This window comes from Poeciliopsis prolifica, unplaced genomic scaffold (genome assembly GCF_027474105.1).
Source record: "Poeciliopsis prolifica strain line A6 unplaced genomic scaffold, Auburn_PproV2 SCAFFOLD005, whole genome shotgun sequence".
Taxonomy (NCBI): domain Eukaryota; kingdom Metazoa; phylum Chordata; class Actinopteri; order Cyprinodontiformes; family Poeciliidae; genus Poeciliopsis; species Poeciliopsis prolifica.
This window is the reverse complement of record NW_026562380.1, coordinates 5,632,626-5,655,745: the sequence shown is the minus strand read 5'-3', so window position 1 is coordinate 5,655,745 and position 23,120 is coordinate 5,632,626. Positions and strand designations below refer to the sequence as shown.

Genomic DNA, 23,120 nt, shown 5'->3' with positions numbered 1-23,120 from the left:
ATCATCAAACACTTTAAATATACAGTACAGCCAATCTTGCTGGTAGAGTCCAAAAGACTTGCAGTTAGAACTGCAGTGAAAGGCGGTTCTTTAAAACTCTGATGCAAGAAAGCTAAACACAAATACACCCAGACTTTCGTTTTGTATTGCTTTTCCATCTGTGGGTTCTCTCTGGACGGTGACAAGAAGTTACCCTTCCTCTCACTGTCCAAAGCAGAACTAACTGGTCTCTGTTATAATGGCTGGTTGTTTGTCCTGTGTTGCCCAGTGATAGATTGGTGAGAACGTGCTTAAAGAATATACAAACTATTGCAAAGCACCATTATGGTTTTTCTATTTTTCATGTTAAAAAGTGTTACAATTTAACAACATGAGATTTTTTTTGTCATTAATCTCAATTTTGTGCGATACAATTGATCAGTAAACAGCATTATTGGAAAACAACAACAACAACAACAACAACAACAACAACAACAACAACAAAACAACAAGAAACAAAACACACATCGTATTTCCTTATTTTTGAGAGCGTTCTTCCGTCCGGGACGGGGGGTTGTTATCAGGGGAGCCCGCATGTGGAGCACCGTAGGGCGGTGTTGCAGAGATGTCCCTCCCCGCTGTCTGCTGCTGAACACGGAACTCAACTCGCTGCTGTATCTCTGAAAGGGGACGAGGTTTAACCCTAAGGAGAAGACTTCATCATACCTGGACTGACGCGTGGTGTAGTCGCCTTCAATGTGAGTGACGATAATATTTTAGTAGCTATAAAACGGCCTGTTAACAGAATTGTGCTGTTAGCTAGTCGGTAAAATAGCAACTGACAGCGCTAATGTATCCCTGCGTTCACTGAGAAGCTAACTAGCATTAGCCGCGAAGGATGATAGTTACCTGTCGAGAAAGCCTCACCTGAGCTATGACAAGGCTTATAAGATTTAATTTGATTTTAAAAACGATTATGTTTTCAGTAGTACACATCAGTGAGATAACCATAAAGCTTGGGTCACCGTAGACTGCTGCTAAATACGCTGACAGCTAAAAACAAAACATCGAGGTTTCTATTTATAGCAGAACAACTTTGGGGCTTCATTGTTGACAAGAGGATATCAAAGGTTACAACAAAAAAAAAAAACATGCATTATGTTTGTAGACATGTGTAGCTCATGTGTAGCAAATAAGAAAAGACATTCAGACACTGGTGGGATTTATAAAACTAAGAACCTCATTCTGCTTTAATGTAAAGAAAGATCCTCAAGTATAAATTTTAAAAGATTTTAAAAGGGATTTTTTTCCTCCTGTGCTTGATTGGTAATGGCATGCAGTCATAAAGCATCATGTTTATGATAAAGAACCAACAAGGGGCATGAAAGCATCAGAACTAGACTAATGGAAAAAGCATGACCTTGTGTGATTAATTACATTTCCATTTATGTCACTTTGCTTCTGTTTGTTAGGGTTGTTTGTTTCCTACAAACTTAACCATTAATAAATATAAATTTATTTTTCTTTGCAGTTGAGTATTTTGCTTAGTTTTGCAGGTAAGAAGTCATAAAAGTGTTAAATTTTTACATAAGTAGGAATTGGTTTTAAATTATTTTCCAAAAATTTTACATTACAACATATTTGATCAGGTTATTAACCCTGATCAATCCAAAGTAGCTCACAGTGACCTTTTTTCTTGGATCTTTTTTATAGAGTTGCATTACATCTTTTCCTGACTTAAGACTACGACACAATCAAAACGGATAAAAAGCAGATACAAACATACCCTGGTTGTATATGACTTGATGCATGGGGTTAATGTTGTAATCTTTTCTTTTTCTTTATGAAATGTGCACCTTAAATAAGGAACTCACAGTACATATTTGACTGTATTATCTCTTGGATGAAATTATTGTTATATTTTTGCATGATAAAATAAAACTTAATCAAAATGAGCCAGAAGAAGCCTGATTGTCGCATCTCTTAGGAGTTTGAATCATATTTTCTGCTGTACAGTTACCAGTTTTACTTATGAAGGAGATCTTCCTGTTAGATATAGTCAGTGATGACTCTCATGAGTCAGTATACTGCTTCTATTATCGTCTGTTATGATGCCATTGTCTATGATGTCCAGTTTTAAACACACATTGCTCAGATTTAATGTTGTAAAAGTTGGTTTTAATAAGTTCTTGACCTGCCAATACTTCAGTAAAGTCTGAAATAGATTTAATTGGTATAACCCAATGCACCATATGGTTTCTTATGAGGAGTCGTCTTGGCTTGTTTAGCCTCTCTTTCAAAGCATGTTTGGCAGTGGATTGGATGAACCATCTGTCTTCCACTATCTATAGCAGGCTGGTTTTAAAGAGTCAGATTTAAAAAGGGAACAATTTGACAAAGCTCCTTTTTGTGGGCATTATTTCCGGTGCTAACAATTAATGTCACAAAGCTAACCAAGCATTGTTGATCCACCCTCTGCTGCGTGTTCAGGAAGATTGTTGCTATGGTTCAGCTTGAGGAGCAGCTTTTGTTGAGCTGTAGTTTGGGTTAGCTTTCTCCAAATCATTATTTGATCAGTCCAGATGTCTTTGTAGGTTGGTGGTGGTGAGCATTGCCTTCAGACAAAAAGCTGTTCATGTTCTGGTTCCTGCTTCTCCATAGATTAAACCCATCTATCTATTTATGGAGGAAGGAAACATCCAGCAATACATATTTTACCAATATGTGAGTGAATCACAAGTTTCACCTGAGACTACAGCCATAAATGCCAGACTTCCAGATTAGAATATGTATATTTCATGATTCTTTTGGGATATGTAGGTTAAAATAAATGTTTTTGTTCTGGAGTTTTATGCACAATTTGTGAACAATTTTACAGTTTTAACTGACCTTCTGATTCTCATTTGGATCATCCTTTTTTTTTATTTAGAAGGACTGTAACAAATAGAAGAAAATGGGCTACAGGTGCTTTGAAATCCGTTAGAAATTAAGAAATAAATTCAATTACAAGATCATCTTGACTTAGGCATCAAACTGTTGGAGCTTTAGAGGTTCACTATTAAAAAAATAATTATCAAGGTGCAGTTGCTCACTAAAATTCACATATTCCTTTTAAAATACCAACTGTTTTGGGATCTGAAGAACAAAGAAACATTGGTGAATCATTTTAAAACCTTTTCAGTCTCAATGTAATGTGTATGTAAGTTTTCTGATACAGTTCAGCTGAAAAATGAATATCCTAGAAGCTAAGATGAAATAAAAAGGTGTAATAATTTAGTTCAGGTTGGTAAAATTTCAACTAAATCTTTGCTAAAGCACATTTTTATAAAACAAAGTAACCCACATCTTGTCTCTTGAGCATCGCTGAGTCTGCCTTACAAAAGTACAAGCCTCTGAGACTGTGGGGGCTCTCTTGTAGAAATCCTTTTCGAGGAGCCGCCAAAGAGTTTCTGTTGATTTGAGCTCTGGACACCGGGTGGCATTCAATGTTTGTCTGCTGATCAATCAAGTCGAAGGAAAACTGTCTGATTGTGTTGTTCTACTTCTAAAGAGTCTAAAAGTGACCTTGTGAATCCTGTGTCTTGTCTTTGAAGGCTGCAGACACATTATTAGATCAAGACAAACACTCAGGTTTTGGTTTATCTAGCTTCTGATCAGTTGTTCAGAGGAATCTGAAAACATGTCACACTGTTTTGGAGTGACATTAATTTTGGCCAACATTTTCCAAGTGTTATGAACTTTAATTTTTATGCCACTTTAGCAAGTTAGACAAATTCTCATAACAGAGAGGAAAGAAGAATATTTGCAATAATGATTTTCTAAAATGGTATGACCTTACAGCTGCCTTCATTTTGGGTATTTCTGTTTCCTTCAACCTTTATTATGGCGTGCTACAGAGAGCTACAAATAGTATTCTCAATGTCTTGGTTTTATCCTGCTAAATCCAATTGTTAAAGGGACATTATTAGGTGGTTTCTGTAGGCCTCAATGATGTTAACTTCTCTGTCATTCTGTTTAAAAAATGCCCACATGGGAGCTATGCACCACTGCAGACCTCTGCTTAATTGTTAATCATCTTTGCGTGACAGGAGTTAAGAGACTGCAGCACCGCTGAAAACGGAGTTCTGGAGCTTAGCCGCACCGCTAGAAATTAGTTTTAGCATTGCTTTGTGTTGAAGGAAGGTTCCAGTATATTTATGCACCGATTTGAATAATGTCTCATTTTGCCTCTAGTGCTTCGTGAAGACAGTTTCACAAAGGGAAATGTTAATTGTGCTGTATAAATATTTTTCCTGGTACGACTGTTCAAATCTTCACTTTTGGTTGGAGGAAGTCTTTATTTGTACTCAAATATAATCTAAAAAGACAGATGTGTGTTTATTGGCTATTTATGTGGCAGACAAAAAGTTCCTAAGAGTAGTAAATTATTTTTGAGAAGATAATAGCTTGAAAAAATCAAGCCAAAATGAGCCATAATCTCTACAGAAGAGGTGTTGTAGTAAAATGGGTGAATGTATGATTCATAATTAAATGCTGTGTGCAAAAATCTATAAACTCACTCCAGAGCTTGTGCAAAAATGCATTTAAACATAACCAGGCTAGGACATCATTTTTAATGTTTTGCAAATCAGATTCAAGACATTACATAAAGCACAGCAAAAACACCATACTTCTTCCTTTATGCTTCATTGTAGGAGTCCTTGGATCCATCCTTGGAACCTGAAACTCCGTAGTCTGTTCAATTGAAACGGACACACTTACAGTTACAGTTCATACAGTTAAAGAAACCTTGAATAATAACAACTGTTATATTCACAGTCGCATCCGTGTCATCACGCTTAGTAACTTCAGTCTTCCCTCTCTGCAGCATGTTCCGCTTGCGGGCTCTGTCCGCAGTCTCGGTGGGACTGACCCAGCTGTCCCGCCGCTATCACAGCGGGGCGGCCAGCACGTCTGGCCGAAGGAGGCTGATGCTGGTCGCCTTGGCTGGTGTAACTGGTGCATCTGCGAGTGCTGGACTTCTCTGGAACAGGTAAGCGACTTCATCGCCCACATTTGCCTTTTTTATAAGAATATAAGTGACCAGCTTTTAAGACTTTGGTCTTGCTTCTCACTAAATGGTAAGTTTGAGCTTTTTTTCCTCTACCTATTAAAGGTAGTTCCTCACCTTTGTGAAGTGGCTTCCCCTTCCGATGAGCTATTTTAGTTTTTAGCACTTCTAATATAATGTAATTATTCTCAGTGTTTTATGGCTGTCCATTAGACAGAAGACTGGTGCTTAGTTAAGGCAGAGCATTGTGGGAGGAGGGAGAGAACAGTGGGGGTCTAAAACTCTTTAGGGACAGAGCGACTGAGCTGCAGCAGCCAGGCGCAGTGATTGATGGACCCTCAGGGCATTTTAGACTGATGGGATGAGACGGTTCCAGACCTTCACTGCACACTTCATTCTCCTCGTGTCGCATTAATTTGAATTATTTAGCCTTTCTGGTTCTTTTTATTATTATTTTTATTATTATTTCAACTTTCAGTTCAGTCGCATAAAAATGGTCAAGTGGGACTTTGCCTTTACCCCTGTGGAAAAACTCCTTTTTGCTTCGTTGCCATAGTTCACATTAAACTTCATATTAAAGTCTGATCTCCTCTTCATAATTCTACTCCAATTTGTAAAGCATGGAGATAAATAGTTTTAAATAATCATGCAGGCAGCATAAAACCATTTTGGTGGTATTAAGATTGATTTCTCTTGTGTTTTTGTTTTTTTAATCCCTAAACACCAGAGCATATGCTGATGCAGGACCTTCTGTTCAGCACTCTGAGCGAGTGGCTGGAGAGGAAGCCGATTTCGTGAGGGACACAGACTCTGAGAAGTCAGTGGAGTCCAGCAGCGGAGACGAGGGAACGCAAGACGAAGAGGGGAAGAAGAAGAAACCCCGCTCAGGATTCCGTGACCGCAAGGTAATCAATAAACTATAGGCCTGCAGCTGTTCAATCACTCACCAGAACAACGTCCAATAATTAATGTTTGATCTGCAGACGCTAGTGTATTTTAAGCAAGCATTTAAAGTGACATACGGAGGTAATCAGCATGCATTTCCACTGTCATAAACAACAGAAAGTTATTGTCCTTGAGGATTTTATTGCTTTTAATTAGGCATCAGATGACAACACGAAAACAGAAAGGGGACCAACAGTGACAGGTTTTCTTGCCAAATAAACATTCTTTGTTACTTATTATTATTATTATTGTTATTATTATTTTAAAAGTGAATGAGGAGGAGGACTCTGAACGATAGGGGCCATTTTTTAAGATGAAATATTATGCCATTTTGCTGGCATATTTGAATTATGACTGCAGATGAGAACATTGCGCAGTCACTCTTCCCTCCGCAGCAGCAGAAAACTTAGTTCAACTCTCAGGTCCAAAAAGCAATTTATGCTCTCACCGTCCTTGAAGTGATCCAACTTATAGATTTACAATGCAGTGGAAAGTACACACACCTTAAACATACCTTAAAGTTTTCTAAGCTTAAGTTTTTTCCTTTTACTTTTGAGAAAGTGAACAGTATGTTTTGATAATTGCCTTTTTAAATTTTTTACTTTGTGCAATAAAGTTTTGCAGTTTCGTCACATTGCTTTCAAGCTGCTAATTCTGCACAATGGCTTAAAATCTTTTAAAATTATAATCCAAACCTGCTATACCCTTTCACACCTCTCCTCAGATTTGTGTCATGAATAGTGGGTTTTATTTGCAATGCAAAGAAATACTTTAAATCTCGATGTACTTTAAATCTTTAATCTACATTTTTAATCTTCAAATATATGAGAGCGCGGCTATTCACACTCAGTCACTCAGGCATTTAAATTTCTACAGTCCGCCTTTGATGCATTGCAGATTTAACTGGAGCAATTAGAACTGGTTTTAAATGCAGAAAAATACAGAATGTTTCTTCTTTTTTTATCTATTCCCTTGAATAAAATACTCCTAAAAAGAACTCCTCAAGGTAAAACTCTTTAGCTGGTTGCTAGTTACAAATAACTGGGATTAATTATTAACAGGGAGCTTTCTGTCAATGTTCATGTTGAAAATTTGATCTTCAAATTAATGGTGAAACTCATGTTTCATTACGTAAACAAGTCATAGTTCTGCTTCAGAGTTCAGAAGCTTCTGATATCTGCTAGTTTTTCACTCATACTTGAGTGTGAGTGAAAAACCAAAAGATTCAACGTTCTCATAAGTGGTGAAGCACACTGCATAAGAAGAAAAACCTCTCCTCTGCACTTGATCTGTGTCTGTGTATCTGTCTCACAAACACCCTTTTACCAAATTGAACATAATGACAGTCTGAAATACCTGAAGCTGTAAAATGTGTTGTGCTTTTCCACGGGAAGTATCTGTTGTAAACAGCTTGCTCTGTGTCACATGAAAGGACCACTTAGCTTCTAAACTCGCAGCGCTCTGTCAGTTTTTCAGCAATGCAGCATCTGTTTCAGATACTCTGCTGAAAGTGGATGGTCAAAACAAACAGTTCATGTGACTAATGTGTGCAACATAGCTGAATAAATTAGCTCTGTTATCAGAATCAGCCGTCATTGATGCAGTGCTGATTGTGTGGCTGCAATAACTCGAGAGTCTTCGTTCATTTGAAGCTGCCAGTCATAGTGACACTGAGAGCACCGACTTCCTCTTCTGATGATGCGTTGCTTCAGGAAAGAGGTTAATAAACTGCTCCATCTGAGCTGACGGCTAACTTTCCTGCTTCTTCGCTCTGATTCACTGTTCACTCGCTCTTTAAACTCTTCAAAGAGATTTTTCTCACTGTAGAATGTGGAGTAGCGTTGGGCTGTTATCGTTTTGTTGATCATTTATTGTGAAAATTTACAAAACAATTTGTATTCCTCACAGTCATGATAAATTTCAGTTATTGTTTGTAAGTGAAAAAACTAAACTGGCAGTATAATCAGAAATGTTATTTTTGCTATTTTGGCCACAGTTTTTACTCAAGAACATCACTAAAATATCAGTAAACCTGACTATATGATTAATTGCAGCTACTGTGTGCAGCTAAGTGATATAAATAGCACTTTTTAAGTAGATAGTCTCCTAAAGATGCCTGTTTCAAATAGGATTGTTTTTCAAGAACAGTTTGAATACTGTCACAATCTTCAACCTGTATATATACAGGTTGAAGGTTATACAGAATATTTATATTCTTTGATCTAAACTTTTTCATTATTAACTCCAACCGAATGTTTGGACTTGGTTTTCTGGGAGAATTCTGTCGCAGTCTCAAGTCAAAGTCCTATCAGGTTTTCATTCAGGATTACCTTTTGTTTAGCTCACTCCATCTTTGCATCGACTGTGCTGCCTCCACCATGTTACACATTGGGGATGGTGCATTCAAAGTCAGAGTGCACTGTTAGTTTTTCTGGCTGGTGTCCATGATGATGTGTCTGAACTAATGTTGTCTTCTAAACCCTGAGGCCTTCACAGAACAGCTGGATTTATTACAATTAATAATAAACTGCTTAAAAATGTTTTAAGCTTTTGTTAATTTTTAACTCTTGATCTCTTGGCAGGTGATGGAATATGAGAACAGAATCAGGGCGTATTCGACTCCAGACAAGATTTTCCGCTATTTCGCCACTCTGAAGGTCATCAACGAGCATGGGGATGCCGAGGTCTACATGACCCCCCAGGACTTCATCCGGTCCATTACACCCAATGAGAAGCAGCCTGAGAGTGAGTTCCTCTGCGACTTCTCTCCTAAGTAATATAAAACGAAAAATAATTTCAAGTAATTCCTATAACAGCAGAATAAGTTTAAGTGCTTTGAGATTCTAAAACGTTGCCCTTCCTGCATGACAAACCCGTGGAAAGTTACTGTTATGTGGGTTTACTCATCTAGCCAAGTGGCAAAACACATCTTCACCCAAAAGGATTAACATCAATGTTTCTGATTTCTAGTGATTTTGTACTCAACTTAAATGCTAAGTAATTAGTTGTAATGTTACTAATGCGATACAAGTACAAACTAATTTAAAGGCTCTTTTCGTACATCTTTTCTAATAAAATGTCATAAATAAATGTCAAAACTACTGTATCAGCATTCCTGAATACCTTCCCCTTTCCTTCAGCTCTATTTTAGCTACAGGAGCTCTTAACTCAGACTGCATGACAGCTCTTATAAAGATACCCGTTGCTATAAGGAAGGCGGGTGGACAGGGTGGAGTTCAGGGAATCACGACACAGCAGTTGCTGTTTCAATTAGCCGGCTGAACCTGGAGCAGATTTCAGGCATTGAGCGGACACCCAGTGAGAGAGATTTGATCTTCAACCACGGGAAGCCGAACATGAACACATGTTTCAGCGCCACACATCCTTATTATTCAATGCAAAAACTGTTTGATTTGAGTGACATTTCATGGGATGCGATTGCTGTTGAATTCATGCATTTTGCTGTTGAATTCACAGCATGTGAGGAATGTTACCCTAGGAGATTCATTCACAGAATAAACATCCAAGACCTCTTAATAAGGATTTAACACTGCCTGACACGTTTACACTGACCTTCCTCACCCCACCGCCTTCATCTTCTAATCGCATTCAAGGCTGCTCCTAGCTTGGCCCCTTATTAAACTTCAGTAGTTGGATCTAATACCTTTCCTCCATGGTTTGTGGTACTGCAGTTCTCCCAGGATTAGAAAAGAATATAGTTTACCCAACCTCATTATAAGCAACCATCTCACTCTCGGCTTCTCTTGGCCCATATCCCAAATATGTACAAACCGTACATTTGTATAGAAATGATAAAAAGGTCTGAGCTGCAGATGACCAACTTTATTCTGCTTCTATTGTTTTGTTTTTCAACAGAAAGAGATTTTTTTTTCTCTTTCAATGACACATAACATAAATTTCCTTCTAAATAAAATACAAATTTGGAGAATTTTCCCTAAATATCATTCCTTGCAAAAGCATTAATACTTCACAAGGAAGTATTAATACAAATCATATTAGTATTAATACTACTTATTTAATACTTCCAAAGTAATTGCAACTACTTCGCAAGTACTAATTGTGAAGTAGTTGCAACTACTACAACTAGTGATTGTAGTAGTACAACCACAAATTTGTATATATATTATTGAGATAATTTGTGATGTACAAACTTAATGAAACACTTAATTGTGACTTGAAAGAAATAATTATCTGTGGTTTCTATAATGACTATCAGTAAAATCTGGAACATGAGGTGTACATGTTCAGCCTTTTTTACTCTTTTTACCACTGAATAAATCTATTACCTTCATAAATCTCTTAATATGTAAGTGCTATGTGTGATGTAATCCCAGTATAAATACAGCTGGTCTGTGAAAGCCCGAAAAGTTTGTTGGAGAACATTAATGAACAAGTTCAAATATCAGTAAAGAAGTTCAAGCTAGGTTAGGTAATAAAATAATACCAAAGCTTTGAATATTTTTTTTTTTTACCAAGAAATTGCTGTCCATCTGAAAAAGCTGCACAGGGAGAACATAAATCAGAGAAACAGCTAAAAGGTTCTTGGTAACTTGGACAAGCAATTAATCATGCACACCACATATTTGGCCTTTATGGATGATATTTTTAATTGTTGGAAAAAGATTCCTTATTGCAGTTTGCCAGAAGTCATGAAGTGGAAGGTCTGAAAACTATAAAATGTTTATAGTTTCCAAATGAAAATTTTTCAAATGATTATGGAAACAACTCTGAGCAGATCAACACCATTGTGAAAAATGCTGGTGGCACCATCAAGCCATGGGACATTTACATTTTCATGGAAAAAAATATCTGTACATTTCTGACCACAATTCAATTTTTTCTAGTTGAAAATTAAGATTTCAGCTCTAAATCTCTTATTTTAAGAGGCTTCAAAATGTTTTCTTTACACAATTTGTTTCTATTGTTGGATATGTGTCATGATAGCCCAAATTTGAATAAAACCTGCAAATCTCCCATATCATGTCCAGAGATACCTTCTAAGTGCTTATTTTAAATCTCATATTTGTCATTCTATATGTAACTTTTAATCATCAAGATAGTAAAAGCTGAATGCAGAAGACTGTTTACTTTAAAGAATTGGAGCAGTGGAAATGGTTTATTAATGGCTATTATCCATCTCCATCGTGGGTCATTGATCACAGGAGGACCAGTAATGACACTGTATCATCTCCTAGCTTCAGTCTGCTGTTATGTTTTCCTAATATCCATTTTTAGATTGTTTCTGATCATTTGCATGTCTTTGTTTTATGTGTCATCTTCAGATCTCGGCCTTGACCAGTTCATTGTGAAACGCTATGATGGAAAGGTAAGAAGCATAAGTCTTATTTGTGAAAAAAATAACTGCATTTCTAATTCAATCATGAATGCTCTATTTCAATGTAGTTATTTAAGTTATTTGTGTCATTAAGTACGCTTTTTGATAAAGGGCCAAGCACCTTGCTAAGTATTTAGACCCCTTGAACTTTTTCCCATTGGTTTTTTTGTCATGTTACATATGTGGTGGAATGAAAGTGATGAGTTTTTTTTATTTAAAAAGTTTGAAAATTGTGTTCTGCATTGGTATTCAACTCCTTTACTCTGATACCCTTAAACATTGAGCCTGAACTACAGTGATGGAAGATGGACTAAAATTTCAGAAACCTGCCACAAAAATGCACAGGTGAAATTCAAATACAAATTCTATCTCATACAATTTCTTCCACTTCATAAATATGCTACTGTTGTAAGATTTAAGTAAGAATATATAAGTTTATTTACAAAAACAATGTGAAAAGTTCAATGGGGTCTGTAGCTGTCTCATCTTGCCAACAGACTGACTGAACCTCAGGCCTCAAACAATCTTTTTGTTTTTATTTACTATCTTTAAGGAAGAAATCATGATTATGAGTCATCATTTCCATAATTATAACAATTACAGCTTTTTTTGATTTTGAGTTGTGACTTTTTTCTTTTCTTTTTTTTAATGTCGTCATAGATATAAATGAGTTTTCCTCCAAGCCAGGAGCTGCCCATCCTTATTCATTTCATAATAGAGAATCATCAGTGTGAAGATTGTAGTTGCCAATCTCATTATGAAATTTATCAGCCTTCGGGCCAGAGAATAAATCTGCTCCTAATCTCCATAATGACAAACCCCACTAAGCCCCAAAGAGTCAGTGTCTTTGACAAGGCCCATGTTTGTTTTTGATGAAACTTCAAATTATCCCTATTTAAAATGTATATCTAAAGAGCTTGTGGCATACATCCATCAAAAATTCAAAGTGTTAATTCTGAGGAATACCAAAAATCAAAGTGACATACTTTTCATTTACAGCCCTTATGTAAATGCTGCCTTATCTCAAGACCACATGTCTCTTTTATTTGCCATGCAAATCTCCAGACACATGGCTTTTACTGTGGTACCATATTTAGCTTTGGTTGACCCAGGAGAATTTGCTGCCATGACCAGAGGGACCCCGTGTGTTTCTTTCCCTCTGTGACCGGCTGCACCCACCCGGCCGCTCAGAACAACACGTGATTCCTCTGCAGCTTTATAAGCTCTTCTAACTATTTGGAGGAAGTGATCATCTGCCAAAAAAAGCTGCAAAATAATAAAGCCAAGAAATTACACTCTGAGTAGCCAATGGTGGAACATCAGTAGGGAGTAAATGAGGTTTGAGGATAAAGGTGGAAAGAAAGAGGGCTGTAGCTCGGGGTAGAGTGATTACAGACGCAAAAGTTGATGTCATGTGGGTAAAACAAGAGCTTTCTTTTTGAGGAAGCCTCTTTGCCTTTTGGTGGTTACATTTAAAAATGTTTTGGCCAAAAAAATTTATCTCATATTTATTGAAAGCCTTAAATGTTAAAATATAGAAATTTAAAATGCAACCAAGTGAATATTGCTTTCATTCTGAAATACTTTGTCATGATTCATCTATGCAAGCTTTAAAGGTGACTCAATATTTCTATTTAATTCCAGTAATTAACTTTAAAAAGTAAACCTCACAGGTACATCACATATTGTGTTTTATTTTGTTTGTTTATTTCTGTTGCAGCTACATGTTCGTTTCTCTATAATAATAATAATAATATTACACTAAAAGTTTAATGCAGAGATGTTTGCCTTCTGAAAATGATTTCCATTTACAGTATAATGCCATGAATATGTAGAACGTAATATAAACAACACTTCTGAGTTTGCAGGCTTTTCATTAGTTGTTAGCCATAATCATCAAAAAATATGTCACTTGTTGCATAATAAATCTGTGCAATTTAAATTTGTCAATTCAATTTTCACTTTTTTATTGATTGTCTGGAAGTGATTGACTTTATAGTTCATGATGAAAATTATTTAGATGCACCTGCCCCTCTCTGACCTTTTTATGGTTGAATTTAAAAATGTTTTAGCCAACTATTCTCCATCTTATGGAACATTTAAAGAGGTAAAATATATTATCTCTATAAGTGCAGACTATAAATATTGTTTACCTACTGAACATTTCGTTTTATGATCAGTCTAAAAAAATTAGCATCATGAGCTGGATATTTTGTCCCCATTTATGTGTGTTTTCTCTTTATAAATGGATTTTTATGTGATCATAAATTGTTGTGCTGTTCTCAGCTGGTAATGGGATTTTTCTGTACCACCATCATGGTGCGTCTCAGCTTTCAGCTGCCAGAAACGTTAATGTGAACACGTGTTGCTTTTGTTCACTGTTGATTACTCTCCCCTGCTCTAATAAGCCACCCTCTCTTATCCCCCCCGCAATGTTTCCTCCCCTCCATATTTTCCTCTCCTCCTTCCCTTATAAAAATTGTCATCCTCGGTTCCAAATCTCTCAACCACCCCATACATTTTTCTGTGCTCCAAATCATATTGCCTACCGATTACCCCAATCTCCACCCACGAACTTCCCTCCCCTCCCGGTTCTCCAACTCCTCTAATTCTCCTCTGTCTCCCTCCCTCGATCCCTCCGTCCTCGTCTCCGTGTCGCTCTGTCCCTCCCTCTCTGCAGGACTTCTGGCAGGTATGGGGTGTGTGTCGGGGAGCATGTGTTGCACCTGAATGATTAACTGCACTTTGTAGTCACCACTTCTCCACTCTTACTCCTGTGTACTTTTCCTCCTCGTAGCCTGAACTTCCTCTTCTTTTGATTACTCACACCTTTGATACAACGAAGAGTGTAGCGTCTCACTTTTATTAGTTCAGGGGAACAGCTGAATTAGTGCTTTTTTTTTCTTTTTAGCAAATCTCAGCTTCAGCAAGTGTAAGACTGCAGCAGACTATGGCTTCACTTTAGTTTATGGTTACTTTGGACAGGACTGCAGCTAGACAGTGCATTTATTGTTTTTCCAACCAGGAAAGACTTGGTTGCAACTTAAAATATGTATATAAGAATAATCTAGATTGTTCTAAGAGAAATGGTCAGCAATATCCCTCTTTGTGTGCTCCAACTTTGTGAAATGTCATAGATGACAAACTGCTAGCGATAAGTTTTGCTCTGGGGATCTTTACAAAAACCTATTATTTTTTTTTACGTGGTATTTTTTACTCGCCACTGATTTAGTGCTGTAAATATTGGATTTCTATATAAATCCAATGTAAGATGCAGCAATAAAATATTTTATTTTAAAGGGTAGAAAGAATTATTTGAAGAAAAGCCTAAAAATTGCTCTCAAAGGTCTTGTGCGTTAGCATTAGATATAGGGATTGTGTAGCTGCTTACATCATATAGATGCACAACTCGGTATCCCTTCATAATTTTCTAATATAGTGCCAAAAAAGTACTTGCATAATTGTTTCTACAAATGACTTATAATCAACAAAACTTTGCTTTAGGGACAGAAACCCCCCCAAAACAAAACACCTTTTAATGTCAAAGTGTAAACTGATTTCTACAAAATGATACAAATATAACACTAAATATTCACCCTGTTTAAAGTGGCTGGCCTAAATAATCAGAGCAGACACCAGGTTACCATGATGACATGGTAATGCAGCAAATAACTGTTGCTTGGGTTTTTACCAGTCAAAGCTTTATGGGAGAGAAGTAAGGAGAAATCACACATCAAGGCTCAACTAGAGCTTGTTAAAGACATGTAGGAGAATTAACAGTCGAGTGGAAGAGAGTTCTTTTTATGGCTTTTTGGCCATAAAACAAGATGCTGTGACTGTCAATCATCAACATAAACACGCCGTCCCCACTGCGAAACGTGGTGGCCACATCATGCTGTGGGGATGCTTCTCGGCAGCAGCCTTGGAAGGCTTGCAAAAGTAGAAGATTAAATATGAAGTTTTAGAAGACAATTTGTTTTATCTGCAGGAGAACTACATCTTCAGAAAACACTTATGATTGATTTGTAAAAGGTTAACACATCCAACTACTACTACTTTATTTATAAAGCACTTTAAAACAACAGCAGTCACAAATGCTTTACAGATTAAAATCAATAAACATTCAAAATATGGAACATATAGAACACAGTCGTTCCATAATTTGGGAGCAGCAACAGTAAAAGTGATACTTTTAGTGTTGCTAATCCCAGTGGGGGGGTGAATACTTTCTATAAGCGTTACGTGATCAATTATACTGAATAAGGAGAGCTTTGACCTACTGCTTTATAAGCAGAGTGATTAGACCTGTTTCCTGGTCTGAATACCTCTGTCAGTCTGGGTAATGAGAAGATAAGGCAAGCGCAGCAAAGGCCAGGTTGTAACCTGTTCACCATGAGAAGAATAGGTGGTGCCATCCAGTGAAGTGGCTGTACTCCCCACCATGTGTGCGCCTGCATGAGGCTTTGCATTGTTCATTGACATTGTGCTGGCGACCTTCCAGGTGCCCTTTTGTTTAGCTTATTCCGGCAGCTGCGTGCCATACCTGCCGTGCTGAATTATTGAAAGTGAGCACTATACTTTGCCTCTTCAGGGATTATTAAATGCTGCAGCACTGCTACATAATTTACATGATAGCGGTCACTCCCCTAAAGTGTGTGTCTTCTAGGTGTATAGTTGGAACTTTATGAAGAAAGACGATACTTGCGAGCTGAGATGCAAAGAGCAGCTAAAAATGACTAATTCATAAAGTTGATGACAGATCATAGCTGTGCTGTTCCCCTGCACTTCCTCTGTCTTGCTTTGGAAACACACCTTTTCTCCTCATCCTGTCATTTCCTCTAAGAAGTACCAGCTCTACTTTCCACACGCTTTGGTGCGCCAGCTGCTCTCTCCAGCATGCACTGCTCTTTTTGCCTGTGTCTCAGAGGAAAGTAGCTGGTGGTGTCGCCTCCTTCCTGCGCATGGTGGCATCGCGACGTGGGTTTGGATCTAGGAAACTGCTTTGTTAGCAAATGTCAAGGCTGTTTTGATGTGCTTGCGAGCCTTCACAAATCCATCCTCTGGATTGTTGAGATGTCATTCCTGCATGAGTTTTTTTTTTTTTTTTTTTTTATTTACTTATTTTGTAGAGCATGGTTCAGAGCTCCTGAAACCAGGACTTGGTCTGTTCATCTAAAATGTTTTCCCAGTGTTCATGCTGTGGTTTTCTGTATTTCTCTTTATGGAGCTAAACTATTTTCAGTGTGACCTGCTAAGATGGAGAATCCACTGCTGTCACTCTGGTGGAGTTTGGATGGAAAACGAGCCTCTCTTTACATCAACTCATGTCGTGCTGATCTTTTCTGATTTTACAGGAAGCTTCCAGAAAACCATTTTGATCAAAACAACTTTATTTTATTTTAAAATATGTGTACATGGGTCTGAAAAACTTATTTTCCCCTTCCAGATTTGCTATGGTTTTGATCATCAAACATATTTTAAGTTAGACAAAGATAACCTTAGTAAATACAAAATGACATCTTCAGAAAATGTCCTTATTACCTCTGCAAGGCCTGATTACTGCCTGACCTGCACAATTTGAGGATTTGGGACTCCTGTAAACCTCAAATAAAGAAAACTCTGAGCACATCAACTCGATCTAGAAGAGCACAATAGAACCCCAAACAATATCTTCATATGCTAGCAGAATTAATTTGAAGTTGGTGTTCATGACTCAACAATAAGAAAGAAGCTTGACTAACATACCAGCTGTCTAGGAGTTCCCAGGTTAAATCCACTTCAGACCAAAAAAAACCCATAAAGACCAAAAAATATTCTGATAATCCCCAAGACTTTAGATGAACTATTCTATGAATTGCTGAGACAGAAGTGGAGATTGATTTGAGTGTGTGTTCCCCATCACATTTGAGGTAAATCTGAATTTTGGAAAGTCAAGAATAATAGTGAAAATGTGACGGTCTGATGGATCAAATGGGAACTTGAAAACCCTCCACAACTGTTTGAAAAATGAGTCAAAATTGATCCATAGTGATGTAAAAAAATGTCATTCCAATTACTGCAAACACTTGATTGCTGACACTGCTGCTAAAACTGCAATTACCTTACTTTTTCACATACAGTCATTATGTTTTCAATAGCATTCTTACATTAATAAATGAAATGATCTTTTGAACAATATGGTTTGTATTTGCTCATGTTATTTGATGTTAAAATGTGTTTGGTGATATAAAACAAATGCAAAAAAAAGATCAAATCTGCAAGGCTGAAGAACTTTTCATGACATGGTGTTTGGTTTAATGTTCTGTCTTTCTCTAACCTTTTTGACTGTTTTTCTCTCTGTCAAAGCTAACTCTTTCTTTCTGCGTGTCCTCTTTGAACTCATTAGACGCTGGGTTTTCTATAAAGCTGCTCGGCTCATTTTGTTTGCTCTTCTTTGTGATAAGACGCTTCACTTTCTCAAGCAAGTAAAATTTGTTGATAAGTGTTCCATATAAGGAGCCATTTTTCAAAATGTGCTCCCTGAGTAATCAAGAGTTATTAGCATAGCACCTGCTATCCATTTACCCCAGGGATTAGAGGTGGAGAGTGAATGCATTAATTTATCCCACACACACACACACACACACACACACACACACACACACACACACACACACACACACACACACACACACACACACACACACGCACACGCACACACACACACCAAGCTGTTCACTTACAAACAGTAGTCTCTTTTGATCCCAATTTATTATCATGCACCAGTATGCATCAGTAAATGTTGACTTTTGGTCTCTAAGGTAGTGAAAGAGGCTTCATGGTTTTCCTTTAGTGTTTTTCAGCACAACGCTTTCTAGCTTTTCTCTTACACAGTCAGAGCTTTGAGCCACGGTCCAGAAATATCCAAGTCAGACAACAGTTACCTTTAGCCTCAAGCAGGTCATTCTGAATTGTGTTTTTCCTGAAACCTGTGTATTGTATTGTACTGGATAAAGTGACAGAAACCCTTAAGCTAACACATCACACAGAGTGGCACAGGGGACATACAGGTGCTGATTCTGCTTTATAGCCTTTTTATTCACTACGTCCTTCAGTCATTTTGTTCTGGTACTCATGCTGTACATGTTGATCCAGTTGGACTTATTTCTGCATATATTTCAGTTTAGCAGGTTATTTCAACTTGCATCTAAAACCACTGAGAAAACCTGAATATTAATGTCTTTCTTCCTTGCTTGCTTCCTTCCTTCCTTCAGTTTCCTGTCTGCTCTTCTACTGAGCTGCTGCAGTGTTGGCCACAGATCTTATCTGTGACAAAGCACTGCAGTCTCCACACATTGAAAGCCAAGTTTAAGCAGCCATTGGCACCCTAGCCAGATGCCCTGGTGTGCAGTAAATGTGGAGTCTTCTAGCCTCATTTTCCAGTATGACATCAATGTGGCGAATGTCATATCGAAGTCCTAAGACATTCATCCAGTCTCACATGAGCCTAATTTGTTTCTTTCCTTTTCCTCTTGAATCTTGGCCGGATGGGGCCTAATGTGCTGACATTCAGTGGAAAGGTTAGACCCGGCCAAACCTTTCACCCTCTGTGTGTCTATATGACAGTACATTTCACTGTCCAACCTCCAGCAGAGCTCAGAGTTCAGCCTGCAGCTCTGTCAGCACTATGTTTCTGCCTCATCTCACATGCTAGAGGGCCAGCTCAGTTATTTATCTGTGTGCAGCTGGTGGACTTGGCTATAACTTAGCTGGCATGTGAAGAGATGTATGAGGCGCATCACCATCCCTGAGGATTTATTCAGCCAGTAAACAATCAAAAATGACACTGTAATTTATCAGCTCTTTCATTTTAGCATCAGTGGCTTTAAAAAAATTTAGACCCAGGGTTAGTTTTTAGCAAAATTTTAATAATTAAAGTATATTGATTTTGGTGTTCTAGAGCCTTATTTTTTCACTTTGTATTTAAGGATTGCTTTCCAAAATGTTCCCTGCTACCTCTTTCCAGTTTGCTAAATATGATGATCAACTAAAAGGCTTTTGGAGTATTTGTTGTATGGATCAGACCTAATAGAAATAACTGATGCATGTGAGCCAGGCAGCCTTACTGCTGCTGACAGAATGAATCCAGTTTCATAGCAGCAAATTCTGAATAAAAATACCAATCTTGTAGGTGAAATGAACTTCAAAGAGGTTCATTCAGCAGTTAGAGCTGAATTCTCACTATTATTTTTACTCCAGTTCCTCTATGAAAGGCTGGAAAGCATCTTTACATTTACTGCTGCACAATGGTGCTTTCATATAGCTTGCCAATGATAAATATGATGCATAGCTTGATGTGTGTTCACAGCTCTCAGTGTAAGAGAGAGAATAGACTGACTCCAGATCGGGATCTTAAAAGGAAAAGAAAAGGAAGATCTGTGAGAGTTCACTGCTTTGCTTGGCCCTGAACTGGTCCAAGATTTCTTATTTCTCCAGATAAATATGCCATTTGCTCCCTTTCTTTGATCTTTATAGCATTTGCTTTTTGTCAAGGTGAGTCAGGCTGTTCTGTGGGGCTGTTTTTGTCCTTGACTCAGGCCAGGGGGAAAGTAAGCTATTATATTTAATGTGCTCTGTGCCTCAGTTCTGATAATGATAATAATAATGAGGCCCAGTGTGTCTCTGGATATTTGTGGCTGTATGTAGGATACCTTTCTACTAGACCAATGTTTGTTTGTTTGCCCTTTTGGTTTTTTGGTCTGGCATTAACACACAAACCAAGACGGATTCCTTTCAGTTCCTTATTACAAATACAACCTCTCTCTGCTCTTCCTGGTTTTACTCCTTTCTGAATTGTTTTCTGTGTCTGTGACCTTCAGGAAATCTGATATATTTCTTTTTCATTCTCCATCAGATGCAAGCACCGCTCCAATGATAGCATTCTTTCTCTTACCTCGTGTTTGCCCCCACACTCCCTCCTCCTTCTCCAATATGGCTAATATAGATGGCATTAATAATACATGTCACAGTAAAATCTGCTCTTTTATGTCCCTGCATTGCTGACTTGCCAGAGTCAGACTGGGCTTAAATTAAGAGTAAATTTTTGTTAACTGCAATTCGATTGTCTTTAGCAGCCACTGTACATTCTGTATGTTACGAGGAGGGAGTTGGTTCTTGGGGACAGACTGTGAATGAATTATTATGCGATGAACAGGGGACCACTCAATTTTAAGCATTTATTTATGTTTTTTTCTAAAGGGCTGGAAGTGGAGATGTGGGATTTTGTTATCCAGGATTTAATCAGCACTCAGTTTGGGAAATAAAACTGATTAGTACTTCATCACTTTGATGATGAAACAAACATGCAGTGCTGAGCTATTTTTTTCACATTAATGATCATATATTATTATATTTAATGGGCATATATCTGTTAAGGTGGCTAAATGCAAACAAATGAAACCTTTTGCAAAACAAAAAGTTTATTTTCCTTCTGCTTCACAATTACATTACATATTTGCATAAAATCCAAATAAAATACATTGAAATTTGTTGTTGTAATGATTGATGTGAAAATTGTAATCTTGAATGCTGACATTCAAGATTAAAACTGCTGTAATGGCTGACAACTGATTTTAACCCTTTTGACACCTTGATAGAGAACTACCACACTGCTGACTTCACCACTGCTTCTTTGCTTCAGTTAAATTTCCCAACAATCTTTTGCTGCAATCTTTTCCCCTCTGGAAACTAGATGGAAATATAAGTTAATTTCCAGTTTTATTTATCACACAGATATGACATTTAAAATAAAAAGACTAATATCCACTGACAGCTGTAACATTACTAAATGTGAAGAACTTCTTCACAAACCCACTTACTCTAGAGAAAGCAGGTTTAGGATTTTTCTGACCCTCCCATCATACTTCTGCTCCATCCGGACAAGACATATTTAAATGCCTAACTTTGAGTGGCCTCCAGCAGCGCTCTTGTATTGGTTACATTCATGTCTGATGGTTTTCTGTGTGATTCTGTAAATGCCGCATGCGTGTTTTTGTCATCCAAGGCCCTGCTAAAAGCAGCAGAGGCCACAATGTTCTCTAACAGTTGTTTGTCCTCCCTCCTCCTCCTCTGAAATGGACCCGTTTGCAGACGGAGGTAACTCCACGAGGGCTCAGTGTGGCCCATCCTTCCACCCTCCGCACCCTCCCGTCACTCCTCCTCTAGGCATGCTCTGTTCTTCTGTGTGGTGGAGCGTCCCACTTCTGTCTTTCAAGTCTTTCTCTGAGTGTGTGCATGTAAATAAAGGACTTTCACGCAGTGCTGTTAATACACACACTGACTGGTCAGCTGACAGGTCAGCTGTGTGTAGGGAGTTAAATTAACATGTTTTATGTCTGAGTCGGGTTTCAGAGATGGTTAATTAAAACTGTGTTTGTGCTACAGTCTCTCATGATGTTTCCCCCTGTTTTTATGTCACCTTCACACTGTGAGTAAAGCCTCTGGCGGATAATGTGTCTCCACCCCGACCTGACCACTCACTAATTGTTTTTCGATGTTGCCCTCACCCATCTGAATGGCTTCACATGTATGCAGCAGTTGCATGACTCCTGTCATAATCCGTCTGGATGTAATTAACCCTTATGTGCATTGTGACTTTTTTTCATATGTGTGTGGGGAAAAAAATAACAATGCTTATGTGTCCATTGTGTACAGTACATGCTATCTGTTTCAACTCTGAAACACACCGTCGCTGCAGAATATGTAAAGTTTGTGCTGTTTATAACTTTGTTCCCCCTTTTTTTCTGTCCTGACCTGGATGAGCAGAAAATTGCCCAGGAGAGAGAGAAGTTTGCAGATGAGGACAGCATATTTTACACATTAGGAGAATGTGGCCTCATCTCCTTTTCTGACTACATTTTTCTCACTACAGTGCTGTCCAGTAAGTATTTTGCTAATCTGTTCCCTTTGCCTGTGGGTGACAAGTTCACAGAGGCTTGCAACAGTATTCACCAAATGCCATCATTCCACATTTTGCTATGTTCCAACCACAGATTTTCAGGGACTTTATTAGAATTTGTGCATAAATTAGGTAATAAATAATTCTGTAAGAAAAATGAGGTTCAAATTTTAGTATCTGAAAAGTCTTGACACATTCTTTCAGTCCTTTTTACTCTGATATCCCTACAAAGATGGCGTCCACCTGCCTCAAGTGATGTGACACAGCAAATGTGGTAAAGAAAATTTTGTGGTCAGATGAAATGAAAATGTACTTTTTCAGTCTGTTGGTTGTTTATATGTGGGAGAAAAAAAAAATAACTGAACACTTCACATTGAAGCCACAATCCATATGTGGAAGGTTATTGGTGGAAGCATTGCACTGTGGGAATACTTTTCTTCAGCAGAAACAAGAAAGCTGTTCAGATATGATGAGAAGCTGGATGGAGCCAGATACAGGACAATGCTGGAAGAAAACCTGACACTTTGATTCACTTTGTCTAACATATATATAAAAAATGCCCTAGTCAAAGTCCAACCTAAATCCAGTTGAGAATCTTTGGTGATACGTAATAAATGTGCTCTATCTTAGTAAGCTGAAATGAACTTGTAGTCATTCTACACTTTTCAGATTTTAAGTTAGGGGAATTGATTACACTGGAGTTTATTTAGGGGTATCAGAGAAAAATGGGTCTTAAAACAAAAAGCATGCACACTTCAAATTTCTATTTACAAAAAAGAGTGTAAATGTTTTTTGTAAAGACCTTCTTCTTCTACTTCACAATCATGCCCTAATAAAATGTTCAGGCATAAAAT

The 23,120-nt window shown here is 37.7% G+C and overlaps 1 protein-coding gene across 2 annotated transcripts in view; it reads left to right on the top strand.

The window, feature by feature from the left end:
* The first annotated feature begins 581 nt into the window (after positions 1-581).
* Positions 582-23,120, top strand: part of micu1 (mitochondrial calcium uptake 1) — a 35,540-nt gene continuing 13,001 nt past the window's right edge. Inside the window, exons 1-7 of one of the 2 annotated variants that reach the window (XM_055029595.1) lie at positions 582-737; positions 4,847-5,011; positions 5,757-5,934; positions 8,557-8,719; positions 11,278-11,321; positions 14,011-14,022; positions 22,134-22,248. In XM_055029595.1, the coding sequence (XP_054885570.1) occupies positions 4,848-5,011; positions 5,757-5,934; positions 8,557-8,719; positions 11,278-11,321; positions 14,011-14,022; positions 22,134-22,248 (676 nt within the window). In that variant the 5' untranslated portion in view covers positions 582-737; position 4,847. The remainder of the gene's footprint in view (positions 738-4,846; positions 5,012-5,756; positions 5,935-8,556; positions 8,720-11,277; positions 11,322-14,010; positions 14,023-22,133; positions 22,249-23,120) is intronic. The other variant, XM_055029596.1, reaches the window with a different exon arrangement.